The sequence below is a fragment of the Pseudoliparis swirei genome, chromosome 12 (assembly GCF_029220125.1).
Source record: "Pseudoliparis swirei isolate HS2019 ecotype Mariana Trench chromosome 12, NWPU_hadal_v1, whole genome shotgun sequence".
NCBI classification, from domain to species: Eukaryota; Metazoa; Chordata; class Actinopteri; order Perciformes; family Liparidae; genus Pseudoliparis; species Pseudoliparis swirei.
In genome coordinates this window covers 9,633,755-9,659,560 of record NC_079399.1, presented here as the reverse complement: position 1 = coordinate 9,659,560, position 25,806 = coordinate 9,633,755, and the positions used below count along the sequence as shown (strand labels likewise).

The 25,806-nt window shown below is 45.4% G+C and overlaps 1 protein-coding gene across 7 annotated transcripts in view; it reads left to right on the top strand.

Annotated features, from left to right (window-relative positions):
- The window catches only part of sash1a (SAM and SH3 domain containing 1a), a 150,737-nt gene that overhangs the window by 109,413 nt on the left and 15,518 nt on the right, over nt 1-25,806 (top strand). For 6 of the 7 annotated variants that reach the window (XM_056427907.1, XM_056427908.1, XM_056427911.1 and 3 more), the window contains 9 exons: nt 3,240-3,368; nt 11,667-11,717; nt 11,801-11,850; nt 16,755-16,795; nt 17,006-17,095; nt 17,183-17,295; nt 18,493-18,591; nt 22,785-22,920; nt 23,403-23,827. In XM_056427907.1, coding sequence (XP_056283882.1) covers nt 3,240-3,368; nt 11,667-11,717; nt 11,801-11,850; nt 16,755-16,795; nt 17,006-17,095; nt 17,183-17,295; nt 18,493-18,591; nt 22,785-22,920; nt 23,403-23,827 — 1,134 coding nt within the window. The remainder of the gene's footprint in view (nt 1-3,239; nt 3,369-11,666; nt 11,718-11,800; nt 11,851-16,754; nt 16,796-17,005; nt 17,096-17,182; nt 17,296-18,492; nt 18,592-22,784; nt 22,921-23,402; nt 23,828-25,806) is intronic. The other variant, XM_056427909.1, reaches the window with a different exon arrangement.

Below are 25,806 nucleotides of genomic sequence, written 5' to 3'. Positions count from 1 at the left end.
TGTGTATACTCTAGAATAATAGAATTAACAGCTTGTACCTTGACTTAAAGTATCGTGAAACGAGAAATGAACAGTGTGGTGGTTTGTCATGTTGTTGCATTATAAACTGGTAAATTATTTCCATTTTTTAGTGATATACTACAGGCCACATAATAGTAAAATCGTTGAAATCTACAATTCCAGTAGGCTGGCAACATTTTAACACTGTACACAACATTTCATCTTTATTAAACCAATGCTGCTTCATATTAACTTCCTTAAAGTCCCAGGAGAGAAAACTCTGGCAGAATGCCAGGAATGTTGTGGTTAATTGATTAAGATAGCGGACGCTAATAACTCTTAATGCTGTTTGCATTCCCAAGTGTGCTACAATGTTGTCTTTAAGAAGCATATTACGGTATATTCCAACCCTAAGCTGAGGATATTTGTCTTTCTTCTTGGAATTCTGGGAATGGATGCTATTCGTCTCCATTCCTCCAACGCAATCCTGACTGAAAATGTTGTAAATCACTTGGTTATGGCTCACTAGCAACCCTATCACACATTGCTGCAATATTTATGTGCAATACCAGTGACCAACATGGCAACCAGTAAGTCACGCCTATTGCGGCTTTTACGCTATAACTTCTCAAACGTGTCTCTGCATTTCTCAGAACCGTTTCTCTTCGAGTTTTGAATTCTGTGCAGAAGTAACCTGAAACGGTTTGTTCGGAATAAGATTCAGCAGCACTTTGGAAGTAGCCATCTTGATTGAGTAGGCTTGAACAATCAATTAAGCGTGCACACTCTTTACTGTAAATACACATTTACCAATTTTTGCTAGGGTGTTTCTTCCGTATGACTATTGTTGCCATTGTTCCAGGCAAAGCTGGGAGTTGGCCTCCCCCATTTCCAGGGTGGAGGAGCAGTTATGTCAGCTGAATTAGCCTCCATTTCAAAGCCTCCATGAAACTGTACTGATCCTTTTGAATCTCTTATAAATGTGAATTATTTGTTCTTCCCACCCAGACTCCAGATGTTTTATCCTCCTCTCACCCCACAGCTGCCTGAGTCAGTATCCCACAAATCATCCCTTGTCCAGCCTCCACTCCCAGCCCACATTTCCAAACTGAATGTGTGTGCACCACTGTCAGACCCCTCCATGCTCTTCCACCTCCACTCCCACGTTGACAGATTCTCTCTAAAATGTGGACTAAACTCTTAAATGTAAAATCAAACCTCACGAGATTTTCCTTTCCTATTTCGATCCCTCAAATTCTGCAATTTCACCAAATGTATTTTCCTCCTCCACACTTGTTCTCACATGCTTCCTCATCATGGATATGTACATACAGTAACTGAGCGGTATCACTTTACAAGGTGGGGGGTGGGGAGTGAGGCTCAGCTGTGTTGTACCCCCATGAGATCATGCCACTAGAGAGCTGGAGGAATTTCAGTTATCCACACATACACATGGATGCATACAGCCGGAGATGCACATCAATCTAAGAACAACTAGCACTTGCAGCCGTGCATGTCCACAGTTGAGGTTTACATATATTGTCCCTGACAGAGTGGTGCCAGAAACATGGCAACCTGTTATTAATTATGATTAAATCACTCTAATTGTATGACCCAGTTTAACATCAACTGGAGAAGCCCTCTTTCAATCAAGAGCCGGCGTAAGCTCAGGATAAGTTTTGTTCTCATCTTCCGGGTATGGCGAATAGATCAATAGAGACACGTGAATGCGATTTAAAACATCTCAGGGTTCTGTAATGAGAGCGTGCTTTCAATCTTTGCGAAGGAATGCAGAGGAAAGCATGCGTCTGCTCGGGGAGTGCTCCCGCAGGGAATCTCAGTCATCTCGGACCATATGTCTGGCCAGAAACAGAATTTCTCAAGCAATAAGACGGGGAGGATAGATCCCAGCCGGCTCAACTGCACTTTATACAGAACACGCGTGTTTATCCGTGATGTTGTGTTTCTTGCACAATCAGTAAGTGCCTTCTCCTAGCTTCGTCCACTGTGGTTCGCCTCAGTTTGTTTTGGTCCAGTGTTTTTGAAATCTCCTGCATGCATGCATGGATGCATGTTAATGTGCGTTCACAAGGGCCTTATGCCCATGTGTGTGTGTGTGTGGCACTCACACGCACAGTGATCCATTCATTTGTGGCCTGGCACCCGGATAGGGAGTCCGGTGGAGAGAGACAGAGACTGAGAGAGACTGTTCGGACCCTGCACAGTGACTCAATGCTGGCTGTCTGCCTGGCACAGATTAGATCAACACTTATGAATATTCAGCAGCTTGCCATTACTGCCAGAATGGCCGACATTCTTTTTTTTCAAAAGCAAGAGATGGGTGTCAGTCTTCTCTCCAGCAAGTGCAAAAGAGGTGTCTCTTCTTAAGGTTCAAAGGAATACATCTATTTTAACTATTTTCTCTGGTCTGATGGAGCATGATTAGTTAGCTGGATATCGGCATTGAGTACAACCCAGATAGCTTTGAATTAGGCCAAACCCGACATGAGGACTGACCCCAGCAAACTTCATGATCAGTTTACGTTTCATGTTTCCAAAAGTAACTCAGAGGCCAGTCTTCAACATTATACCCAAAGAGTGTTTGTTGGGTCAGGTCTTTACTGTTTGGAGCACGGCTTCCTCCCTCAATCCTAAACACATGTCTCCCACACAAAGACAGGAACTGTGCCGATGTAAACTACAGCGAACCGGAAGAGTTTGTTTGGTTTGGAGTTGGGTGAACGTCTGAGGAGGTAAAGGGCATCTTTGATTTGAGCCTCGATAAAGACTAAACCCAGGATCAACCCAATGCTGGCCAAAGACACTGAATGGGACTTGATAAGAATCAACTGCTGAAAATATACAGGCCTTTTATTGAGGGGTATATTTAGTTTTTTCTATTTTGGCGTCTGTGCATAGACTACACATACCTCTCTATACATGTGTGTTGATGAGTGGTTATGTTTGTATCCCTAAAGCCATGCCATTTGTACCCAAACACATGCCTGTAGGTGCCCTTTGTATGCCACTAATTGGACGTGGTTTTATAAAGCTGTATTGTATATGGAGAGGATGGAGGGGGATATGCTTGTCACACATCTTGGTTCGCCTGTACTCCTTTATTTTAACTTTTCAAATGTGCAAAGACCTTTCTTTTCTGCAGACATACATCATCAGCTTTCCTTTCTCGGGACGTGTTAGTTCCCTGGCTGAACCATGTCCTCTCTTCCTCTCTCCAGGATGGTTCTCTGGGCAACATAGATGACCTTTCCCAAGAGTACTCTGAGTACTACAACACCTGCTTCAGTGACATCAATGACCGCATGGAGGAGCTACGCAAAAGACGAGTCTCCCAAGAGCTTGACATGGTAAATGCAAACTCACTCGCATGCACACGTAAAAGGAAAAACTAATACTTGCATAGCTCATGATTTGAGCCAAAACAGTGGTTTTTATGCTTCCAAAATACGTTGGATAAATGATACAAATCTTTTATTAATGACCCTAAAAATCCCCTTGTTGGAGTCGTCTCGTAGATTTTTACACAGTGCTATTTCCACCGTCCTGGCCAACAACCTGGCAAGATGCAACAGCAGCGGAACAAACGTGGATGTGTGCGAAGGTTTAAGACTTTCCCCAAAAGCAGTAGGATGCCTTTTCTGGTTGTGAATGCATTTGTGTTCTGGGGGTCCTCTTCACAAGGATGTAGGGTAGTGGGGCACCCCTTTGGTTGCCAAGCTGCACTCAAATGTGTGGAGGAATGTGGCTGGCACTGCCACAGAGGGCGCAGCTCTGTGCCACACACTAGCCAGTTGGTCCGCAAATGCACCGAGTGTTGAATGTTTTGCTAACTTCAGAATTGCTCTATGATTTATTCATGGTGAATTTATTGAGTGCAATTTCATTTGTTGTCATTTATAAAACAAATGTATATGAAATATCGCCACCTTTTCTGACTTAGGCTAGCTGTACCGCAACAGCATAGATCTGGCTGAAGTAAAAAATCTACAACTTTGATCTCACAAATATAATAATACTGTCTGATAAAATAATGATTCCACAGATTTTGCTCGCGTCATCGTGTTACCTGAGCTATTCTTATTTTTCATATACTTCAATAGTTCAATGGGAGGCCTCTTCAGCTCGGAGGCAGCCATGTGGTTCTGGTTTGGTTAAGCATGACTCGATGTATAGCTGATTTATTTTTGCTCTTCCCGTTAATTACTGCCGGTAGACATCCTGCTTGCACCGCTTACATGAGGTATTTGAAAGCATAACAAATAAATCATATCTGTGGAACATGGAACATTTAACCTACAATCAAACCCCCCCCAAAAAATATTTCAGTGTGGCCTTTGTGTGAGTTCACATTAATATGGATTACCTCTGGACTTTTTATAGTTTGGGAAAGTTTAATCCTGGCGATATAAAACAGGTGAAGAGGAAGCAATCGAGGATGATTTTGCAGCCCGGGTGTAAGAAGGGAGGAAAAGAGCTGACTGGGCCCTGAGCCTGCAGCCCAAGACAGGAGCAGGATGAGGATGTGAACAGAGGAAGATGAAGGGAGGAGGAATGAAGTAGCCTGCAGCTACTCTGCAATGTTTGGCACCATAATATAGGAGAAAAGAAAAACACATGAAGGAAGGAACATAGGTGAGACGACACCTTTAGTGAGAGTTCTCCAAAGTGCAGTGTCAACCTATGCTAAATGAATTGAACTTTGTCTTGCATTTCAGTGCAGTCAGACTTATTTTTCCAAAATTAGGTTTTGGGATTATAGAGCAGCTGGTTCTACACCGAGGGTACGAGTAGGTTGAGCAAAACTACTTCCTCTTAGGCAACATGGTTCCACTGGACTAGATGGCTTTATAGACGGAACGGCTGTGGCGTAGTTCCTGTGAAACTTGAATGCAAAAATGAAACGCATTGTAAAAGTATGACACGAAAGATGGGGAGAAAGAAAATAACTCCTGTATCTTTTGAAGTGTTTCCAGAAATCAGTGGCTGCAAGCAAACGTCACGCACCCGCCTCCCTAAGGAGCAGGAGCAGATCGTTAAAGAAGGTCACAATGTCTCAATTGCCACGGTAACAGGGAGACATTTAGCAAGTTGCACTCCTAAAGGGAGTTGCCCTTCAGGGACAGACCTGCCACTTGTAAAGGGTACAGGATGATGGGTGACTCAATCATGTCCCACACCCTCTCCACTCATTGTCTTTCTTCTTTCTCCACTCCAAATGAATAGGTCAGCTCTTCTCTGTTTTTTGACCGGGACGTCTAATCATCGCACGTCTCTTCCAAATTAGCTTTTCAGTCATCCCAAAGTACGGGGCAAAGGTTACCCGAGTGTTGACCTCTCCTGGTCTGAACACTCTACTCGCACACAGTTGCATCAGGAAGACGGAATCTTGTGTCTTGGATTTTATTCTAATGTTGAGATTGTGTCTGGGCTTTTATTCTGATCCAGATGCCTGTCTCCGTGCTCTTGTAGCCGGCTGCGCTGCGTGGTTGTGTCGGAAGCCACCGGTAGATAGTAACCGTATACTTTTTAGATTCAAAAAGTGAACCTGAATATACAAATATGTATGATATTACTACAGACATCCTTGTAACCTTAGTTTGAAACATCCGCCGTATTGCCTTGTGTTTGCATATAGAGCGGGGAAATTAAGTTATCCTAAGGTTCAAGTAGGATGATGTAGCACTCTGAGATTCTTATTGAATGAAAAGTGCTTTACAAATAAAATGCATTATTATTATGACATATCTACATTTATGTTCACTTTGTCTGGAGAAAACTCATTTGGCCGTTTGTTTTTTATAAAATTCCCAACAGAAAGCCCCATTGTCTATAGCTTTGACTGGTCGGAATGGTGACAATGAAGTGAAAGAAGAAGACTGTTTCTGTTCTCAAAAACATTCTCAAGTTGAGTCTTAGGCCCAAAAAATGAAAGCCAAATGTTTTAACAGGAACCATTTGGTTTCTTTTTTCTTTTCTTGCTCCATTCTGGAGAAATGTTGTTGCAATACGACGAAAAAATGACAATTGTGTGGAGCTTAACATGTGTGTTTGTTTTCACTTGCACAATGCCAGCTCTTGAGGGGCCCCTGAATTACCACAGTGAGGGCCGAGGGTCTGTTGCGGTGAAACGCTGTGAGGAGCCGACGAGAGAGGCTCTCTCGGAGATAACTATCGACGTGCCCACTTCCGCCCTGGTTTCTGTTGGATTGTTCTGCAGCGATTTCATGTTAGTTCTATGAGTAGTAGGGACACGAGGGGTTGAATAATCATCCCCCTTTGAGAATGTGACCTGTGGATTAGCGCGACCATGCACAGCCTCCCGGTGCTCTGACAGACAGCGAGCTTTCGAAGGCTCTGACTAGCATGCTGATGTGGCGATGCACACGGCTCGTTACTGGGAGAGGCAGAGAGTTCAGCAACCCTGACAGAATTTGAGAGTGTTTTGCAATTGTTCTACCTGCACTATTTCACCAAAACCACAAACGGAATATAATTAACATGCATGTAATGCATCTGATCAGCATAAGATGCAGAGAGCGATACATTTCAGATCGACCCTTTAATAAACACACCTGTTTTGGGTAATTGCTCGTGCATTTTCTTTGATTAAGTAAAAAGTATAGATAAATAAATATATATATATATAAATAATCAAATATATTGTGCTTTTCACCTCGTATTCTCGGTCTTTATAGTTTTGTAGGAGTGCCCTTTGGATGTGTTATGATATTTTTTGCCTTTTTTATTTTCACTCTAAAGCACCATTTATTTTGCCCTCCCTGTGGTTAACGCAACATGCAAAAATGGTATATTGAAAGTCAAGATCATGGTCAATACTTCACCGTTATCAGGTTCAGAGAGAAGATTTTTCAAATTTGATCAATAAATATCTGGAGGAAAACATCAAACTAGATATTAGCATATCTCTCAAACCACAATGAATGAACAGATCATGCACATTAAGTATAAATAAAGGTGGATCATTTTGAAACGAGTTCACACATTCCTACATGCTGGAAACCATAAGGAGAAATTGTAACACGGTCTGTGTTACAAAGTTGTGGATAAACAATCCGGCCTAATCCGAAGATTAAACCTGTTGGTGCTTTGGCAGAAATCCATCAGTCGTTGTTCTCACTGTTGACCGTTTTATAATTTAAACACTTGACGCAAAAATGCCTCCGCTGGTGTCAGATTGATCAGTTTGCCTGCGGATTGCTCTGTGATGGTTTTCTAGCGGAGTAGTCTGACAGATGGGGGTCAAGACTCAAGCGCTGACTTGTTTTGTTTCGCCATGAGGCCTGTGTGAAGTTCAGCTGGGTTAAAGCTACAGAGCGGAAGAAAGGCAAACGGTCACAAATGCTGCTGCTTATTTGGCCTTTCTACCTTCGGGCTTTCGCTTCAACTCAACAGCTGCCTTTGTTGCTGTAGGATTTCTTTCAAATGATGTTGGCCGAGCTTCATTATTGCCACAGCCCTCATGGAAAGCAAGCGGTATATTTGTAATTCTTCCACGATTTCAGCATCAGGGTCATGAGACTGTCATCTGAATTTGTAATAACTCTGGTATTTGTCTTGAAATAGCAAAGCAATGATGTGTGTGTGTGTGTGTGTGTGTGTGTGTGTGTGTGTGTGTGTGTGTGTGTGTGTGTGTGTGTGTGTGTGTGTGTGTGTGTGTGTGTGTGTGTGTGTGTGTGTGTGTGTGTGTGTTCGTGTGTGTGTGTTCGTGTTCCAAACGAGGTGGTTTTTATTGTGCAGTACTGGTCCCACTGGTCTTTCCAATTGGTGCCCATCCCTCCACACGCACAGTCTACCTAGAAACCTCATTCCTGCCCGCCCAGATGTACCCGGGCCGTGCCAGTTGGCGTACCTCCACTATGCCACCTGGTCTCTCCGGTTTTGCCGCATTTCCGCTTCTTTCCCCCCTGAGGTTGGCAGTGACTCCGTTGTGGGCAGCGCGTGCCTCCGGTGGGCTTTGTCGTCGTGTTTGAACTAAAGGGCCGCTGTTCAACGCTCATCTGTGTTTCTGTGCTTTCCTTCTCATTAACAGAGGCGGCTGTGGCAGAGCAGTGTTTAACTTTAGTTTCTGGGTTAATGAAGGAAACGCTACAGCCCCCTGTCTGCAAACATTGTGATCCTCATTAGTCGGAGCTCTCCCTCGTACGCTCCCTTACTGCGTTCTCTCTTTGATTTTAACTCCATTCTGTCATGCTTAAGCAATCAGGGTCTTACGTTGGCATCACACAAACACACACACACACACACACACAGCGAATTGTGCACAAACAAGCCGGTGGCAAGCTTCGGGGGGAAACGCATGCACGTTCACGCGCATCGTGTCAATCCCCGGTAAGTAGGGCAGTATCTCAAGCTGATGCTGGTGAGTTCAAGTAAAGGATAGCGTGCTCCCTCTGGGAGTGTGTTGCGAGTGTGAGTTTCGCATCCAGATACCCCGATCCAAACCGCCTCAATTTGATATTCTCTTTCAAAATCTGTCGGTTTTTTCGCTGGCAACTCGTTCACGTTCTGTTCTCCGGCAAATTCATCTCGCAGATCTGCAGCTAAAAGCAAACGGGATGTAGATTTAGGTTTGTTTTTTTCAGATCTTCTCCTAAGCTTTTTCTACTCCCCCCTCCTTCAATGTCAGAGATGGCACGCACATACGAGGAGTAAAGGGAAGCTGAGGAGTAGCAGGAGGAACAGAGAGTGGCTTTGTGCCTCTCGTCTGTGGGAGTGGAGTTGAGTGTGTGTGTAGGTGCTCCTTGGTTTGTATGTCTGTGGTGGCACGTATGTGGCTAGGCTGTGTTTTGTGTTTTGTGTGTATGCGAGGAGGCAAGATACACATCTTTACAGCCAGTGGACATGGTGCCTGTAGTTGTCCATCGGTGAGACGGGCATCTCTTTTCCGTCACAGCCATTCGCAGAAGCCCTCAGAGGAAAAACCCACCTTTTGTGAAAGAATGTGTGAGCTCCTTCTTTCCACAACATTCTGCACCACGCAGTTGTTTAAACGGAGCTGGCAGCGCTTGTTTCAGGGATGTACGTGTTGTTTCTTTGCATAACATATGGGTTCCATCTGTCGAAAAACGTTTTCTTTACATTGCATCCCTGTGTTCAGCCTGGCAATGCAATGAGATGCAACTCTAAGTCTGGTAAAAGAGGTGTTTATGGCCTTAGACGGGTACCTGCTCTCCGACTTATGGGACTCACAAGGCTCTCGGCGGGGAATTGTTTCAGAGCTTTTTCCGACATTACTTGATTTACTTCCCAAAGAAACGTCCGGGCCCATGTCTCTGTTGGCGTAATCACTGTAACAGATACATAGACAAACAAGGCACATCGGACGAGGAGGACTTGTAGTGCTAAAGTTAGGCCAGCCAGACTGTCTCGCTAACATCTTGACTGTCTGCCTGCAGTTGATTACTGTTGGGGTAAGTGGAGGTTGCAGGCTAATTTTAAGGGGATTTAGCCACCTCAGCACTTTAGGTCCCCTGCTCTAATGACCTACAGGCTACAAGCTCTTAAAGAGCTTTTAAAGGAGGTCATGTCACTTCATGTCCTTTAACTATATCCTGGAAGCTCAAAGCCCAGTCAGAGAAGGTAAAAACTGAAGGCCACTCTGATGAGGAAGCATGACAGACTAAGTGTAGGAAGTGTTTTAGATTCAGCCCCCTGTGATTGATGCAATCTAATATCTCTTTGCCAAGAGAGAGGACGTGTTTCTCGGAAACGACTCATTTCCTATTCCTGTTCTTCAGGAAACTCCATATTCAATTAGTCTTTTCTTTGTGGCGGTGGCTAGCTGCCCTCAACCTGCTTGTACTGACGTAACATATAACACTTGCTATACTTGTATCCCTTCATAGTGGTCCTCTGGTAAGATAACTAGTTGAAAGGCCAGTTTGGCTGACAAGCTGGATGAGTAAATTCACTACAACTTTGACTGTAAGCTGATTTGAGAGAAAGCAGCGGTGTGTATTCCAGTCGTCTTCAGCCTTGATGAAAGACAACGTACCTTTGGGAGCGTGATACCAGTTAGGGGTTTATCAGGGGACATGTAGTGTTGTTGGCCAAGTTCATTAACAGACCCATAGAAGGACAAGTTTCTCAGATGTATGTATTTACATGGTCTGTGGAAACAGGAACTTGTCTTTGGTTGTTTTGTCTATTATTGAGATCTGCTGAATTTCAGAAAAAAACCACTTTGACACTTCCTCCAAAAATGGCCCGAAATAAATGAAAGCGAAGAGCTCATCATAATGAGCTGTCCATAAAATAACTTTTTACTAAATCATCTTGTTGACTAACCTCCACTGTAAACTTATTCCCATGCCGGTTATAGTCAAGATTGCCACATGTATGCATTATTATTTTCACACATTTTTCAATTTATGGGCTCTCATTTTCCCTCATTATAATATCTCAGCACTGAGCCGGTTAACAGTGGCTACCCTTACAGCTCATGCCAGGAGGATTGAAGGCACATTGAGAGTAAAGCTACATATGCGTTATTAAGCAATGACCAAGAAAATGTGCACTAAAAATGAACAATGTTGACATGACAATAAGCCCATGGGCAAGAGATGCAGGCCTTTGAATCCCTGCGCCGCATTTAGAAAATCACCACCCTCGAGCATAGTTTGACCCCATCTGTTCCTGTGGTGGTAAATATTCTACAGTTCAAGAGTCGCGTGGCAGCATTGGGCGAATGCGAGTACGGGCAGTTTGTTAATCTCCTCCATGAGAATTCAAAAGCACAAAAGAACACACGACCATGGAACTATGCACTTGACCAGTGCCTCGAGGCCGCCCATTGGCTCTCAGCATCCACATGCAGCAGGTTAGAATTGAAGATGCAGACCTGTTGTGGTTGGCACGCCCCTGTGTCTGCCTTTGGTTTGAGGCACATCTGTCTCTGGATTTGTTATGATGAGGACACCTGCTTTAGACATATGCAAGCAGGGAACACAGCCTGCTACAGACATTATGGGCGGGAGAAGCTCCGCAACAGTTTCTAAGGAAAGAGTGGTTCAAAATGTTGTTTATTATTTTAGTTATTTTTGTCGTCTGGTTATCTGTCTTCTATACAAGCCAGTTGGCCCGTGTCTGCAGCCGTTTCGGTTCGTCCAATATGGAATATTGTATTCTAAAAATGTAAGGAAACCCAGCGTGTGTTGTCTTGTGCGGAGGGAGGCGCCCGCTAACGTCATTGTAATCCACAGTGGAATTAATGTCGTCAGTTGCGTACGTGCTTTTGTGATGTCGTGTTCTGCGAGGAAAGCCAAGACTTCCCTCGGCTACACCACCGCCCAGTAGTATTCACCAGTGGTATTCAATAACAATCAGAACAAGTATTGCAGGTTTACCAAAGCAAGACTTGACTTGTTGAGGTGCGTGTGTGTGTACACACGTGTTTGTGTTCACTGACATGCAGGTGTGTTTCCATGAACCTGACCAAATGAAGGTCCTTCCCACATGAGGGCATTGTTAAACATGCAATCCACTGTGTCTGTAGTCGTCCCATCTTTCTTTTCCTTACAGATATTTTTTCCCCGTGCTCACCGTTCCTATGTTATAAAGTGGATTTATCCTTCGACACTGACATTGGCTCTCCTTTCTTCTCTCTCTTGCCATTTTTTTCCCAGGAGAAACAAGACCCAAGCAGCACGTCCCTGCAGCTCCGTTCTGAGATCCAGGTAGGAAGAGACACTGTGTGCACTTTCCCCCCGAGCTTTGTCTAAGAAGTCAATCTGACACCCGTCTCCCGGTCTGTCTTCAGGAATCCTTAGGCTTCAGCAGTGAGGTGTCCACTCCCGAAACGGACAGAAAGTAAGTTTTTATTTATTTTCTCTTCTTCCTTGCCGCGCCCAGTCCAATCTCTCCCGTGTGACTGGAGTCGGTGAGGCGCAATCAAACACGCTTGGCTTGAAATGTGTGTCTGTCAAAACAATGTGCAGCGCAGCCCGTGTCTGGGTCGTATCACGGCGTACATGCCTGCACACACAGTCGTGGATCACACTTTCTGCATGTCCGCACCTAAAGATGGAGAGAGCCAAGTGGAAAGGCACGCACCTCCCATCTGATCTTCATGGATCTCTTCTATGACAGCTTGGACAGAAGGTCTCTGGCCTTGCCCGTGGGCAGTAGAGGTCAGCTGACCTGGGTTGTAGATGCAGGTTAACATGCATGAGTGTCTTACCAAACTTTATTTAAATGATTATTATAATAAAATAAATCTCTATTAGATACATTACCTGATTTAATAGGAAGGTGATCGATCTTTAAGTGCGGATAAAGGAAATCAACCCTCGACATTCATAGACATCACACATTTGACCCGTAGTCGGTCACATCCCTGCGATGGTTGAAGGGAAACCACTCACTGCTTCCTCCGGCCGACCTGCTCAGTCTAGCAACCGCTCTCTGTTCTCTGGGTGGCCATGCTTCCTTCCTGCCTTTGTGTCAGGCAGGGGTGTGGGGGGCGATGGCCAAATGATTACAGCAAAGGAACGAGCAGGATGGGACTGGGAATGGGTGTGGTTCCTTTTCACTGGTCCCTGTAGCACAAAGTGTGTGTGTTCGTTTTTTTGCACCCATATCTTGTGTGTTTGAAATTCTGACAACATATTTTCCATGAGATCACCGTTTAAACACACATTTAATTCACTCCGAGTTGGTCCACAACACGGCTCCCTTAGCGCTGCGCTGTCAAACGGGATTCAATTCACTGCAGTCACACACACATCTGAAGCCACTGGGTTGGTTTGACCTGAGGTCAAGAAGACCTTTCGATGTTCTTCACAACAAGATGATTCATGGAGATTTCAATACAGAATAGATTAGAGATTAAGTGTGGGCGGATAGATTAGTGCATGAAGTTGGAGGCCCAGTCAAACCTTCACGCCGTGGTTTGCCAAGGCCGAAAGTGAAATAATTTTTAGAGCGACTCAGAAAGGATCTCTTTCATTTCTATCTTGTTGGTCTCTGTCCGTGACCGTCACCTTTGTGTGCGCCCCAGCTAAATTGTCCCGTTCACGTGACGACCACGTGCGGCAGAGGAAGCGCATACCACGGACATGATCTCTTCTCCCAGGGCTGTGTATGTTGAACAGACAAATGCTGAGGATGATGGGAACCAGATGCCACATTTCGAATGACATCGCTTTGCTGTTGGAGAGTCCCCAGAAAGAGCCCCTAACTTCTTCCTGTCAGTCTGGTTTCTTTCTGTCCTCTGTGCCTCACATCCCTTTTCTCATGAAGACCTCGAGTCTTTTATAATCTCTAATGAAACTGATCCACAATTACATGACACTTCACCTCTGGGATTTCCACTCTTTCATCGATTTATAGAGGAACAGAGAAAAGAAAAAAAAGAGAACTAATTATATATATTTTTTGTTTTTTTGTGTTTATTTTGGCAAGGAAAAATTTGTGTATGTGTATACATATGTATATATATATAAATTTTCTTCATTCCAAATAAATATTTTTTTATTATTATTATTTTGGCACCAACAAAAAAATACTTTTTTGTTTCCCGTTCCATAATAATAAAAAAGAATACATATATATTATTTTGTTATCCTATTGTGAACTTTCCACTGTGGTGAATAGGTTTCAGGTGGTGATTTATTTATCATGTGCCGGCAGAGTGATGGACGAGCCCTCTCCATTCCTCACACACACAGATACCCCCATCATCGCCTCGACAATAGCACCGAGGGGAGATTACCCAGACTCCGTCTTGGGCTGTGCCACCCCTCGGTCGGCGTGCCTCCTTGTCACGTTGTGGGCAGGAGGTGGGTTCTGCTCCCATCGTGTCTGGTATGCAAGTGCTTTCTTAGAAGGCTGAACAGTTCAATCTGGGAACTTCCTGTTTTGAAAGGTGATTGAGTGGAGGGTATTGTTGCAGAGAGGGGTCATCGAGCTTATCAGAGAAGTTAACAGCGGAGGTAAAAAGGAGTTTGATGAAAGCATACACGGATCCATGTTGATCATTGGTGCTAATCGGTTTTGTAAGTTTGCACAATTAGAGGCAGTTGTGCTCCTGGAAGCCCAGCCAGCGTATGAAACTAATAATCGGATAGAAATGTAAGCCGTGCCATGTGAAGAATCCGTTTACAGCAACAGTACCATGTGGGGAAACTAAATCACCTCGTCAGCGCATTTACCACTTGTGGCCGAGTGTTGCAGCCCTCATGGAAATGTTATTTGCTTCTGTGAGTGAAGCACACATGATAGGAGGCAGGGAAATGCATGCACAAGCACAATGTTCAATTGGGTGTGTTTACTGTCAGAGTTGTTCTTCGTCCCTTCCATACGGATGTTCTGTCCTTCTTTCGGTTTCAAACGACCCCCGAAGAGTTCACCCCTCTGCTCTTCCTGTGGACACTGCCATCGTCGCACAGGGTCGCTGCCTTTCATTGTCTCTCCCAGAACACCGGAGATCATCCGGCTCCAGGTGGCCAGGCACACGCACACGCACACGCACACACGTGTGCAACGCTGTGATTTATTGTGAGTTCACACAGCTGTGTGTTCAACTCTGGCCATGTGCTGGTTTATCAACTTTCCTGTACAGCAGCTCTGTCACACAGGATGCTAGACCTGTGATTCATTCTGCATCATAGGATGGCTCCCTACGCACCCTCACCGGCTGGAATCATCCTTTTTTGGGGATATTTTATGCAACTACCACATATTCGCAGTATGTTTTAACGCATCTTGAAACACGCATAAGTGGAGTCTCGTGCTATAACATAGACGGCAACCTGAGGATTATTCTGGAGGGGTCAATGCAGTCGGACGTATCATGTCCCCTGACCAAGCTTACCGTTCACTAGTGACTCCAATGGGTTACGCTCACATGTTCACTCCGGAGAGGAAAATATACTTTCACGACAAAGGTTCACCCAAAGTTCTGTACTTAATATTATGCAGAAAATGGAAAGTTGGCTTCTTAAGGTCATGCGATAAGAAAGCAGTTTAATGTGCCTTACTCGATGCAAAGAACAGGAATTGAAACAGAAAGGTGTGCCAAAGATTGGAAGTTAAACCAATTCAGTTGCCCAGCCACACAATGCCTGGCCTGACGCCCTCCTTGAAAGACATTCGGGCTGGTGAGCGAGTGTGTGTATGTGTGTGTGTGTGTGTGTGCATGCATGTGTGTGCGCGCTGCACGGAGGTTAATTTATAGAGTGTGGAGGAGGGGGCCGGGGGGGCCATCGCTGGCACAGAAAAGCTTCTATTGAGTGAGAACTATTAGCATTAGCTTTGGCCTTAGCCTATCTGAGAGGGGGGAGGGGGGGGGGGGTAACAGTGGAGCAAACCATTCAGGCCTCCATTCAATTAGCATCTCATTATGTTGCCATAGCAGCCGAGCTTTAAGCCACGTGAAGATTTCCCATTGCACCAAGAGAGGGCTGCCATGTATGGATGAACACAGACACACACACACACACACAAAGAGCCACGAGGGAAGTGACCTGTTCGCCGTGCTCTGATCCTGTCTCACTCTTTCACATTACTTCACTGGCAGCCACCTGTCTCGCTGCACGGCTCAGCAGCCGTGTGCCCGTGTGCTCTGGGCTCTGATCATAAAGGAGGTGTGATGGTGCACCAGAGTTTTGCCAGTCGTAGAGATTTACTGAACAGGTCTCTGAGGGTCTCAACTGGACAAATGTGTTGTTGTCATCCGTCACCACCCCCCCCCCCCTCCCTGTGATTTAAACCCTTTTTAATTTAATGAACGGAGAAGCATACAGCGTGACACACACACACACACCTGTAGGGTTTTATCCTCGGACATGATCCGCCCTGAAGCTTCCCTCCCGCCTTGCAAAAGTAGTCTCTTCTTCTGTGAATTTTTTTAAGCAGCTACTTTGAACATGAGCCGCTGAAGCTCAGCCCCCTCGACTACATACTTTTAAAATATAAAATATATAAAAATTGATTGGCATTGATGTGGTTTCTTGCCTCCTCGAGAACAAGGGGGAGTCGCATGCCGCTGAAATTGCTAGAACATTAGATGAGGCTGCTCAGAGTGCAGTTAATTTGCGGCAAGAGGCTTTTGAGGTATTTTCTCCCCATTAGTATCGGTTGTTTAGAAAGGTTTATGGACATATCTTGACTTTTTTTTTTAATTTTCCATCTCTCCTTCTCTTATGCTGTCTGTCTTCCTCGTGACTGTCTTTCCTGCAGAGGGTAGTGGAAATACAAACGGGCTGAGTCTGCCCTGTGGTTTCTCCTCTTCTTCCTCTTCCTCCTCCTTCTCCTCTTCCTCTTTGTCTCTCTCCTTTGGCTTCTCTCTTCCTTGATTCTACAGCTGCGTTCCCTCTTCCCTTTCGCATGCCTGCCCGTGTCTTTTTCTTCATCCTGTAGACTTTCCTCGGTCCTTTACTGCTTCTTGAGTACGTTGTCGTACCACCATCTTTATCTGGCCCTCTTGTTTTTGCACTGCGGGTGGCATTGTCTACATCCTCTCCTCCACCTTCTCCCTCTCAGGCCTAAGGAACCTGGCTTTGCTGTCACATAAGTACCACCACTGACCCCAAGTGGCGAAGAGACGGAACTGCAGCCATGTTTACCAGAAACGACTCCAACGCAGTGGCAGTGTTCTGAAGCGCTGGGGTTGGCCGAGATGGGAGACTTGATGCTATGGTTTGACAGTAAGAATAAGGAAGATGCATTGTTTCTCATGTTGGTTCTTTCTCTCTTTACTCTTTCACCCTCAGAATGTCCCTGCACAAATCTAGCTCTGAAGAAGGATCTGGAGGTAAATTAATATGCATTTTAATGTTCGTCTTCTGCCGTCTTAATATGTTTAAGATTAAGCTTGAAATGTATTGATACTTGGAGTGAGATTGAAATATATAAAAGTAGCCAGACAGACATTTGGATCATGCATTGTTGTTGTACATTGTAGGGATGGTCTATACCCATGCAGATATTTACAACCTGAATATTGAACCGGCCTCCCTTCTAGGTAAATGGGACAACAAGAAGAAAAACAAATCTTTTTGGCAGAACTTCCGCAAGTCTCAGCACAAACCAGTCATGAGACAGACGTCCAAAGGTTTGTGTGGCTGTACTTTTCAGATCCTCTCTACTGAGTACGCGTTACTCCATATTTGACCTCTTTTTTCCCCTCTGCCCCCTTCAGGAGAAGACATAGGCTTCGTGGCCAGTGAGATCACCATGAGCGATGAAGAGCGAATCCAACTCATGATGATGGTGAAAGAGAAGATGATCACTGTTGAAGAAGCTCTTGCACGGGTAGGAAGCCCCCCCCCCTCCCTATATCCCCTCATCTCCCCCTCCTTGGGTTCCAGCCTCCCCTCTGTTCCATATTCCCGTCGTAGCTCTCTGGCCTACTAAAACGACTCACTCTTACTAACATACGAGGCCCCACATTTTAACCGTTGCATTGTTCTCTTTACACTCACACACACACACACACAAACTCCAGACTATTGGTGTATATCCAGATTTGCAAGTCTGGGGACTTTAGGGTGTGAGTTTGTTGTTCAGTTCATAATTGCGAGGTTAGTGGTCCCAGCAACTCAACAGCCCCATCTGTTGGGGGGGATGCTCTGGTGCATTGTGGGTTCTCTCTCCAGGTGGACATGGTGGACAGATACTTGGCTTTCCCTCGAATTTCCTTCCAATTATTTTTGAATCAACTTCTGGTTATTGTTCCTTCCATGTGCCTTCTTCTTTCTTTACCTCCCCTTGTGTAATGCGTTGCTCATGGGTCGTATCCGTCTGGCGGCACACGAGCACTGGATTGCTCTCCCTGAAGCAGCTTGTTAATTATCTTCTTACCGGTTTTTTTCTCAGGACTTTGGTTTTCTTTTGGCCAACATGTAGCTTGATCCCAGCTAGCGATTGACACTCCAATAAACCAATCAGTGACCAGCCCTCTTTGTATAGTTGATTTAACTTCTTGTTGCTCTTCAGTGTCTTTATTTAGTGTGTTAACTATTACTTCTGATCTATATCACCATAATGTTTTATATTTTCTGTTTAGTGGTCCTATGTGCCCAGGGCTGTAGGGGACTATAAACCTAATACAATTCAATCTACCTTTCAGTTCACTTTATTTTTTAAATATATGGCGCATTACTTATGTCTGCTCAGAGAAGCAGGCCTGAATCTTCATGACAAAAATCTTAGGAAAGCTCATAAAAGAAGGCGCTATACCTTATAGAATGGATTACTGCTTCGCAGAAATCATTCCGGGCTTCATAATTTAGTGATTGTTGTCACGACGACACCAAACTCGGCTTACAGTACTCACCATTTATTTACCGCTCGGTCCTTCTCTTCTGCCTGCGGGGCTGTCTGTCTGCACACCTGCACTGTGGATGCACTCCGTTGGCTCATGGAGTGATGTACAGTAGCATGCTGGATAAGCGAGGATGGCCCCGCCCTGTTCCTCTGCCTCTCTCTAAACTCTTCTTCTCCACGTAGCTGAAGGAGTATGAGAGCAGCAGACAGTCCAGCAGTACTGACACTGCAGAGTGGACTGACGGCTCTGCATCCAATCTAAACCAGTCCTCAAACTGCAACGTAAGTACACCCACCCCCACCCCTCCTCCCTAAAAACCTGACCTCTCCCCTTTTACTCTACCTCCCTAATCCCTCTCACCTTTTTAAGTTTTGATTTTTCCAACCAAGGACGTTGTTGAGGTGGATAGCCGTCGTTATTTGGAAACGGTGCATGGGTGTCTGCGTTTATTCAGATTCAGTAAATCAACTAGTTTTCCTAACTTGGTGTTTAGAAATAAAAACAATCTGCCTCTAGAGTTTCCATTTTAAAACACTTCCATTCAACTCGTGTCTTCCTCTTTCTTTATCTCTCCTCCCCACTCTGGTTTTCATTCATTGGCCAGAAATCCGCCGTAACGCATATGTTCTCATCGTCACGTACGTCTTCACGCTGTGGGCGTTCCCTGTGTGAGTCTTTCTGAGGCTGCGCTCATGAATTGGCAGTCACAATATGATATTTGCAGTGTTTAGGGATTCTTACTTATCCTGTCATGGACATTTTAAATATGTCCTCAACAAAGTCCAAATTGGCTGCCGTAGTGCCATGGAAATTGTCTTTTTGGAATTGTAGGCCGGGTCTGTCTTCATCAATCAGTTGGAATTGTGGGGAGTCGCACAGAATCTAGCCGAACCCAGAGCGGCGTATGTTGTGATCCGCGGAGATCAAACCTTTGAGTGTTCTTTGAGCAGCAGAGCTGGAGCTCAGGCAGTAAGGGGGTTTGGGATGCAGTTTGATCAGTTCTCTCCGTTGTCTGTTGGCATACTTTTATGTTTTTTATTTTTTATTTTAGATTCAGGTCAGCTCTGATTCAGAGTGGTCATGGCAGATTTTCATTAGTTCTGTACTGTATGCCATCATAAGGGAATAGCATGCAGTCTCACACACTGACCCACTTTTCTTTACTGGAAATGAGTTCATCCGAACGCAAACATTCCAAATACTCTGAAAATGCATTTGTGTATAATTGCTATTTTGAAATGTGCTACTAATTCCTGACTAAACAGCACTGATGCTTTCTCACTTTATGCAGCTAAATGCATGTGTGTTTCATGTTCTTCCTGTTGATGTAAATGGAGTTGACTGCAGGCTGCAGCCTTCACACAGACGTTACTATGGATGTTGGATAGAGTTGCTTTCCCAAAATCACAATTTATTTTAAGTGCACGAATACGCTTCAAAGAGATGTGCTTAACTTTAACATATTTACAGCTGCCACAGTCATTTTCCGATTTGCATTCATAAACCCAATTAAATCAGCTCTACATGTCTTCTTAATGTAACCGAGTCAGTAAAACCACGTGTGAGCAATGCTGCAACATAGTTTTATTGCCAAGGGTCTCTATTAAATTCTTCTTTTGCATGACGGATTTCCTTCCATATGAAAACTAGTATTCCATAATTGTGCCATGACCTCAGATCAAGTTCTGTCTGGCTGTATGATGTTGGTGCGTGAATTGTGCACGAGTTTGTTGATCATCTCATTCGCCCGTCAAGCCTCACGCTCACTTCCTGTGGGAGGAAGATTGATCGATTGGGGGATTTCACAGAAAGCGGAGAGGATGTACGAGCTACTAAAGGAGTATTGTTAGAGGAACACACAGCTCGGCTCCAAAGGCTGCGAATAAACACGAGCTGGAGGCCGAGAGGAAACAAGGGAGAGAAAAATACAGAAGATAAAGAGCTTTCACTTTCCCCCCAGGCCCCGAAAAGGGGGAGTTCTGCGTTCCCCCTGGCCCCGAGTTCCAAAATTGGCCACTTCAGGAAATATTGCTACTCTGGGGACCTCTGTTGGTGTCACACAATGGCCCCTCTTCACTCTAAAGAATGGAATCGGATCATTCCCAAATTCAAATAGTTTTACATGTCTGTGTGCGCCTCTATATGCAGACGTGTTAATGTACGGCTCATGTCGCTCAACATGGTTCCAAAACACAATCTGTGGCTGCTCTGTGCCTTTCTTTGAGCCCCCCCGGTCTGTCTTCCTCCGGCGATCGGAGCCCACATTCCTGGGCCGGCCATTATCGATGTGGGGGCCAAGGCCGGGTCACAGGGGCTCAAACGCTGGGATTGTTCTCCATGCACAACACGCCTTTTCTCTGCTCGCCGCGCGGCACGCCACTTCCACACAGTCCCTCATTCCTCGGAGCTGAACACACTGACAGGCTGCGTCTGTGTCCGCCAGCCTTTGCACACGCTCGCCGATATTATTTTGGATTGTGAATGCATGTGAGACTGGGGTCGGCGCTCCATGGATTTTGTGGGACCCACTCTTGCTAACCTGTTGGATGTGAACGCAGAGAGCTCGACAGTGGCGTGTGAAATGAGGGGGTAAGTTCTACGGGTCATCTGGATTGTTCCTTTTGTGATTTAGAGCGTTTTTTGTTTTTGTGGTGCTGGATGACGGAAAGATGTTGGTGTGCACCGTGAGGAGGATGTTTGTTTGTGGTTTGAACTTAAACTGCATCTCCAGAGTTATGGGAAGAGTTCTCATCCATCGTAATTTGTGAAATGGCGATGGAGTTGTTGCTTTGACCTTGTTTTTGTTGGCCGCCTTTCCGCCCTGCTTGATTCATGGCCTCCTATGTTTGTCTCCCCCCCCCCCCCTCCCTGCTGTGTGTGTGTGTGTGTGTGTGTCTTACCCTACTGGTCATTTGCATGGATGCGTTTCTTCAGGACCGGGTGAGATCTGGTAAATCATTGTCGCCTCTTTATCATCTCCTCGTCCTCTTCTCTGTCTTCCACATCGGGCGAAGAGCAACTCATGTGGGTTGACTGACATTACCGAGGTAGCTGTCCTGCACATAGTTATCCCCACTTATAACAAAGTGACTTCATATGCAACACTTCTCAATAACAGTTATTAAGAGCAACCAAGCCAACTCTTTTTACCACCGCTGAGATTGACTTATTACATTCTCTCTAACTAATGCACTCGAGCGTTGACCTGAGCAAATGGAAAGTTGACAGTCCCCGCTGTAGCCAGATGTGTGTGGTCAGGGAGAACTGGGCCAGTGGAGCTTATGTGTGCAGTTCTATCAGAGGACGCATGTATGGCTATACTCTAGTTCTGGTCGGTTTGGCTGCTGATATGACAAACGACCTCAAAGTTGATCAGGCACCTTTTTAAATAAGACAAAGGGAAACAGGTTTGGATGTTTGGACTTGCACAATGACACTTTGATTAATGTGTTGTTTCCTTTTCCAACAATGCGTCAGGTTTTGTAACAATGTCCAACATAGCAAAATATCATGATGTTGCTACGGTGGTTTGGTGCGATCAATGATTTGTGGTTCATGTCAGATCTGTTTGCTCCATCCAAGCCACACTTATTAACATCATTCCTACTGTATGTCAGCCGCCTCTGAGCCAGGCCTGTGGTCAACAACAGCGAAGAAGCGTTTTTTTTCTTCCTCGTTAACTTCTGAGCTGCAGGAGGGGACCGGGAGCTGAGCCCCGCAGGCCTGCTCTGTGCATGTGACGCATGCACGCGTGTCCCTTTTTCAAGCAACGCAGTAAACCTTGAGAGCGGATCTGCCAGTGTGTGACGAGAGCTGGTGTTGCTATGGAAACCAGTGGCAAATAGAAACAAAATGAGTTGTTTGAGCCTCATGATGGCAGTTCCTGCCAGACACTCTTTAGTCCGAAGCTTGGCTCATCAGCGTCATCATTACATGGAGGCCTTTGTGTGTGCGTAATGTGTGTGTGTGTGTGTGTGTGAATGTGGGGTGGGTCATAAAACTGTTTGACTTCGTTATTAATGATCCTCTTTTGATTTCCACTACATTGTGCAGAGTTTAAATGCATTCAAACTGATGTATTGTGCCATTCAGTTGTGCCATTGTTCTTCTTCAGATCACTTTTATCTGGTTCACTATTTCAGTGCATTGTCTGTTTGTTTCTGTATGAATATGAACCTCGCATGATGAGGTGCGCCGCCATCCCTGGAACCCTCCATGTCTCACCTCACTAACTTTGACTCCATCCTAAACAATGCTCCCATCGACCGCATATATACGCCAACGCTTGTCTTATTGTCTCACCATGTTTGATGCCAAAAACATTGAAAACAAAACTGTACATTTCTGTTCTACTCTGAACCGTTACGCCGAAGAAGAATCTTTTACCGTTTTATTTTTTTAAAGGTTATTATTAGTGTGTTTGACTGTATATCCATTTTTATTATATCGTCCCTCCCTCTCGCTCTCCCACCAGTCTCGTGAACAGTCAGACGACGAGCAGTCGGAGGACTCTGTGAAGTTCAAACGGCTTCACAAGCTGGTTAACTCGACACGCCGGGTCAGGAAAAAACTCATCAAGGTGGAGGAGGGCAAGAAACATGGCTCTGAAGGTTTGTAAGACTTTTGACTGACAACGTGTCCCACAGTGCAACTTAGTTCAAATCTGTCAACATGTGTTCGTATCAGCCATTGGATGTTCACAAGTTGTATGTTCCAGGCCATGTTACGGTCTCTGCTTGAGGCATTATGCTTCCATTGCATGTGTATATCGTATGTAAAAAAAAAAAAAAATTTAAAAGCAGCACTAAAATGTAGCTTTTTGTCCTTCCTACAATCAAGCTAAAGATGTGTGTTTCCAAACTAAGGTTTTTTGGAACTAGTTTGATAAAAAAATAGGACTTATTGCATGCTAAAGTAATACATGTTCATCTGTCGTGGGTTTGATCTAATACTCAGACTTTAAGTATGTGTCTTGAAATTGGTACTGGCTAGCTGGGGTTTGGAAAACCACAGATGGGTCATGGTAGTACTCATATCGGATGTCTAAATGATCTTGAGTAACCAACTATCGGAGGTTTCTGTCTTCTTTTAGATTTTTTGAATCTGGGGGCACCTTCCATCTGTGAGGACAAGGCAGCTCTGTATACAGGGGTCCTAAAGAGGCCCCCTTTGCCCCAGGACATCCCCCTGCCATCCCTCACCCAGGATCAGCTCTCTCTGGATGGAGACACGGACAGTCTGACCAACTCCCCATCCTCCAGCAGCCTGGACACAAGCTGGTCTGGACACAAGCTGGTCAAAACCTTCAATAAATCATCCAGCACCCACGGCCTCGTCCGCCCCCCCAGGAGAACCCCAGTTAGCTCTGGGGTCCTGGGCGTCTCCAATTCTGGCGTGGGTGGTAGTGGCTCTTCCTTCTCAGAGCTGGATGGCTGTGGATTGGACAACGAAGGAAAGCTGTCTCGCTCCACAACCGACGGCGAGATGCGGAAGGCCCTGAGCTCCATCTCCCATGGGGTAAGTAACAACGAGGCTCTCTACGCCTACTATGGCCTCACTAAACCCCGCCCCAAACCCCATTCCCAGTCCCGCCTCCTGATCTCCCTGGATGACAGTCCACAAGGCGGCCCCAAACCCCAGACTGCCAGTCGGCACCATGGCAGTTGGACGCACCGGAAACCTGATCCCAACTACGCATACTCCACCAAGCACCTCCTGTACCAACGCTCGCGCAACTCCAAGACCCCCATCTCCCCGCTGTCCGTCACCCCCTCCTCCCCCGCCCGCTGCGACGTCGCCAAATCCAAAGGTTTTGGAGGCGGGGGAGGGGGCTGGGTGTTCCCCTCTCGCAAGCTGCGAGGCCGAACGGCAGTCGGTGAGCTGAACATCACCTATGTGGTAGAGCGGAGCCTGTATGGTCACCTCAACTGGGCCCAGCTGGTCCGCCCAGTTACCCTCAGCCGCGCTGAGCGCCGTTGTCTATTGGAGGAGGACCGCGAGGCGGACAGGAAGTGGGCGGCCAGTGTGGACCGCTGCACCAAGCGGGTGCTCTTGCGCATCCAGCAGAAGTCTGTGAGTTCAGACCAAGAGGTTTACGTCGGCCGCCTCGTGTGAGCAGGAGTCGGTGCTTCAAAGTTGCAGAATAGCTCCGAGGTTAAGGGGGAAGACATGACACATGCGAGGTCAAATGATTTCAACTTCTCCATGAATTATGTATAGGATTGTGTAAGAAATCCACGTCAAAGTCCTGCAGCTGTGCTCCTGTTTAGAAAAAGCCCAGTGGCTGGTATATCTACCGCAGATGTAACGGCCCTGAGAGGAATGTCATCTTCTATGACCTTTTAAGTGAATGCCTTCGGCCGTGAACATTAATTTTTTATTTCCGATGAATATCAAGTGATTCTGGAATGCACAGTGGCCCACTTGAAAGGTTAAGTTACAGCAGAGTTTTTTTTATCAGTGCTTTTTTTATTATAAATGTCACATCCTTGAAGAACACTGGCACATCCCTGTGAGCAAGAGATGAACACACTTGAAGCGGCTCTATAGAACTGCACCGTTCGAAGCCTCGGGGACGCATTCAATAAATGGCCGTGTTAACTTCAGTAGCTCAATGGTCTGTGTACTTATCTACTTTAAAATTATTTTTGACAAGCTGAGTATAGCTAAACAAAAATAGAAATAACCGAAAATCAGCTCATCTGCATATACTAATACTAACTCGTGAAGTCTATAACTTTGCAACAACCTACATTGTTGGTTGCAATGCAACTAACTCACTCCCCTGCGTGTATCAACAAGTAGTGACACATACTGTAGAGGGTAATGTAGTGGAGCTATCCTGCAGCTTTGAGGGTCCCTGAATCCTCTCGTGTTCTAGTGAAATCACCGGAGGTCGTCGTCCAAAAACTCTCCGAAAAAACTCCACTTTTTTCTGTTGTTGCTTTTCGTGTTCTTTTTTGACCCGTGCCTCTATGGTTGCAGCTGTGATTTATTTTTGATTGAGTTATTTTTGTTTCCTATAATTATCTTTGAGACTTTTTATTGTTATTTTTTTTTCTGGGTGCATGTCCATTCCATCGAACATCGCCATCACATTCAGAGTTCTTTTTGGACGCCTCTTCACACATGTTTGTTCTCCAAACTGTGCTTTTCCTGGGAAGTTGTGATGTGGACTGCAGCTGTGGACATCTAATAAACAAAATGTTGTCTGAACACGCAATGCCCCAACACGTGGAAGATCATGGTGCCGGGTTCGTGGGACATTAGCTGCGGGGGCCGTAGAAGTGATGGCTTTTGAAGCAAAGGAGAAATGCCATCAAGTGCCACGAGATGCGTTTGTGCATGTCTGTGTCTACATGTCTGTGTGTGACTTACTGCAGAGCTCCACGAGTCAAAGCCAGCACAGGTATAACGACCTGGTGCTCTCTCTTTCCCTTTCATGTCATAGTCCCCCTTTGTGTCTACCTCTTATCTTCCTGTTGAAGACAAACAGT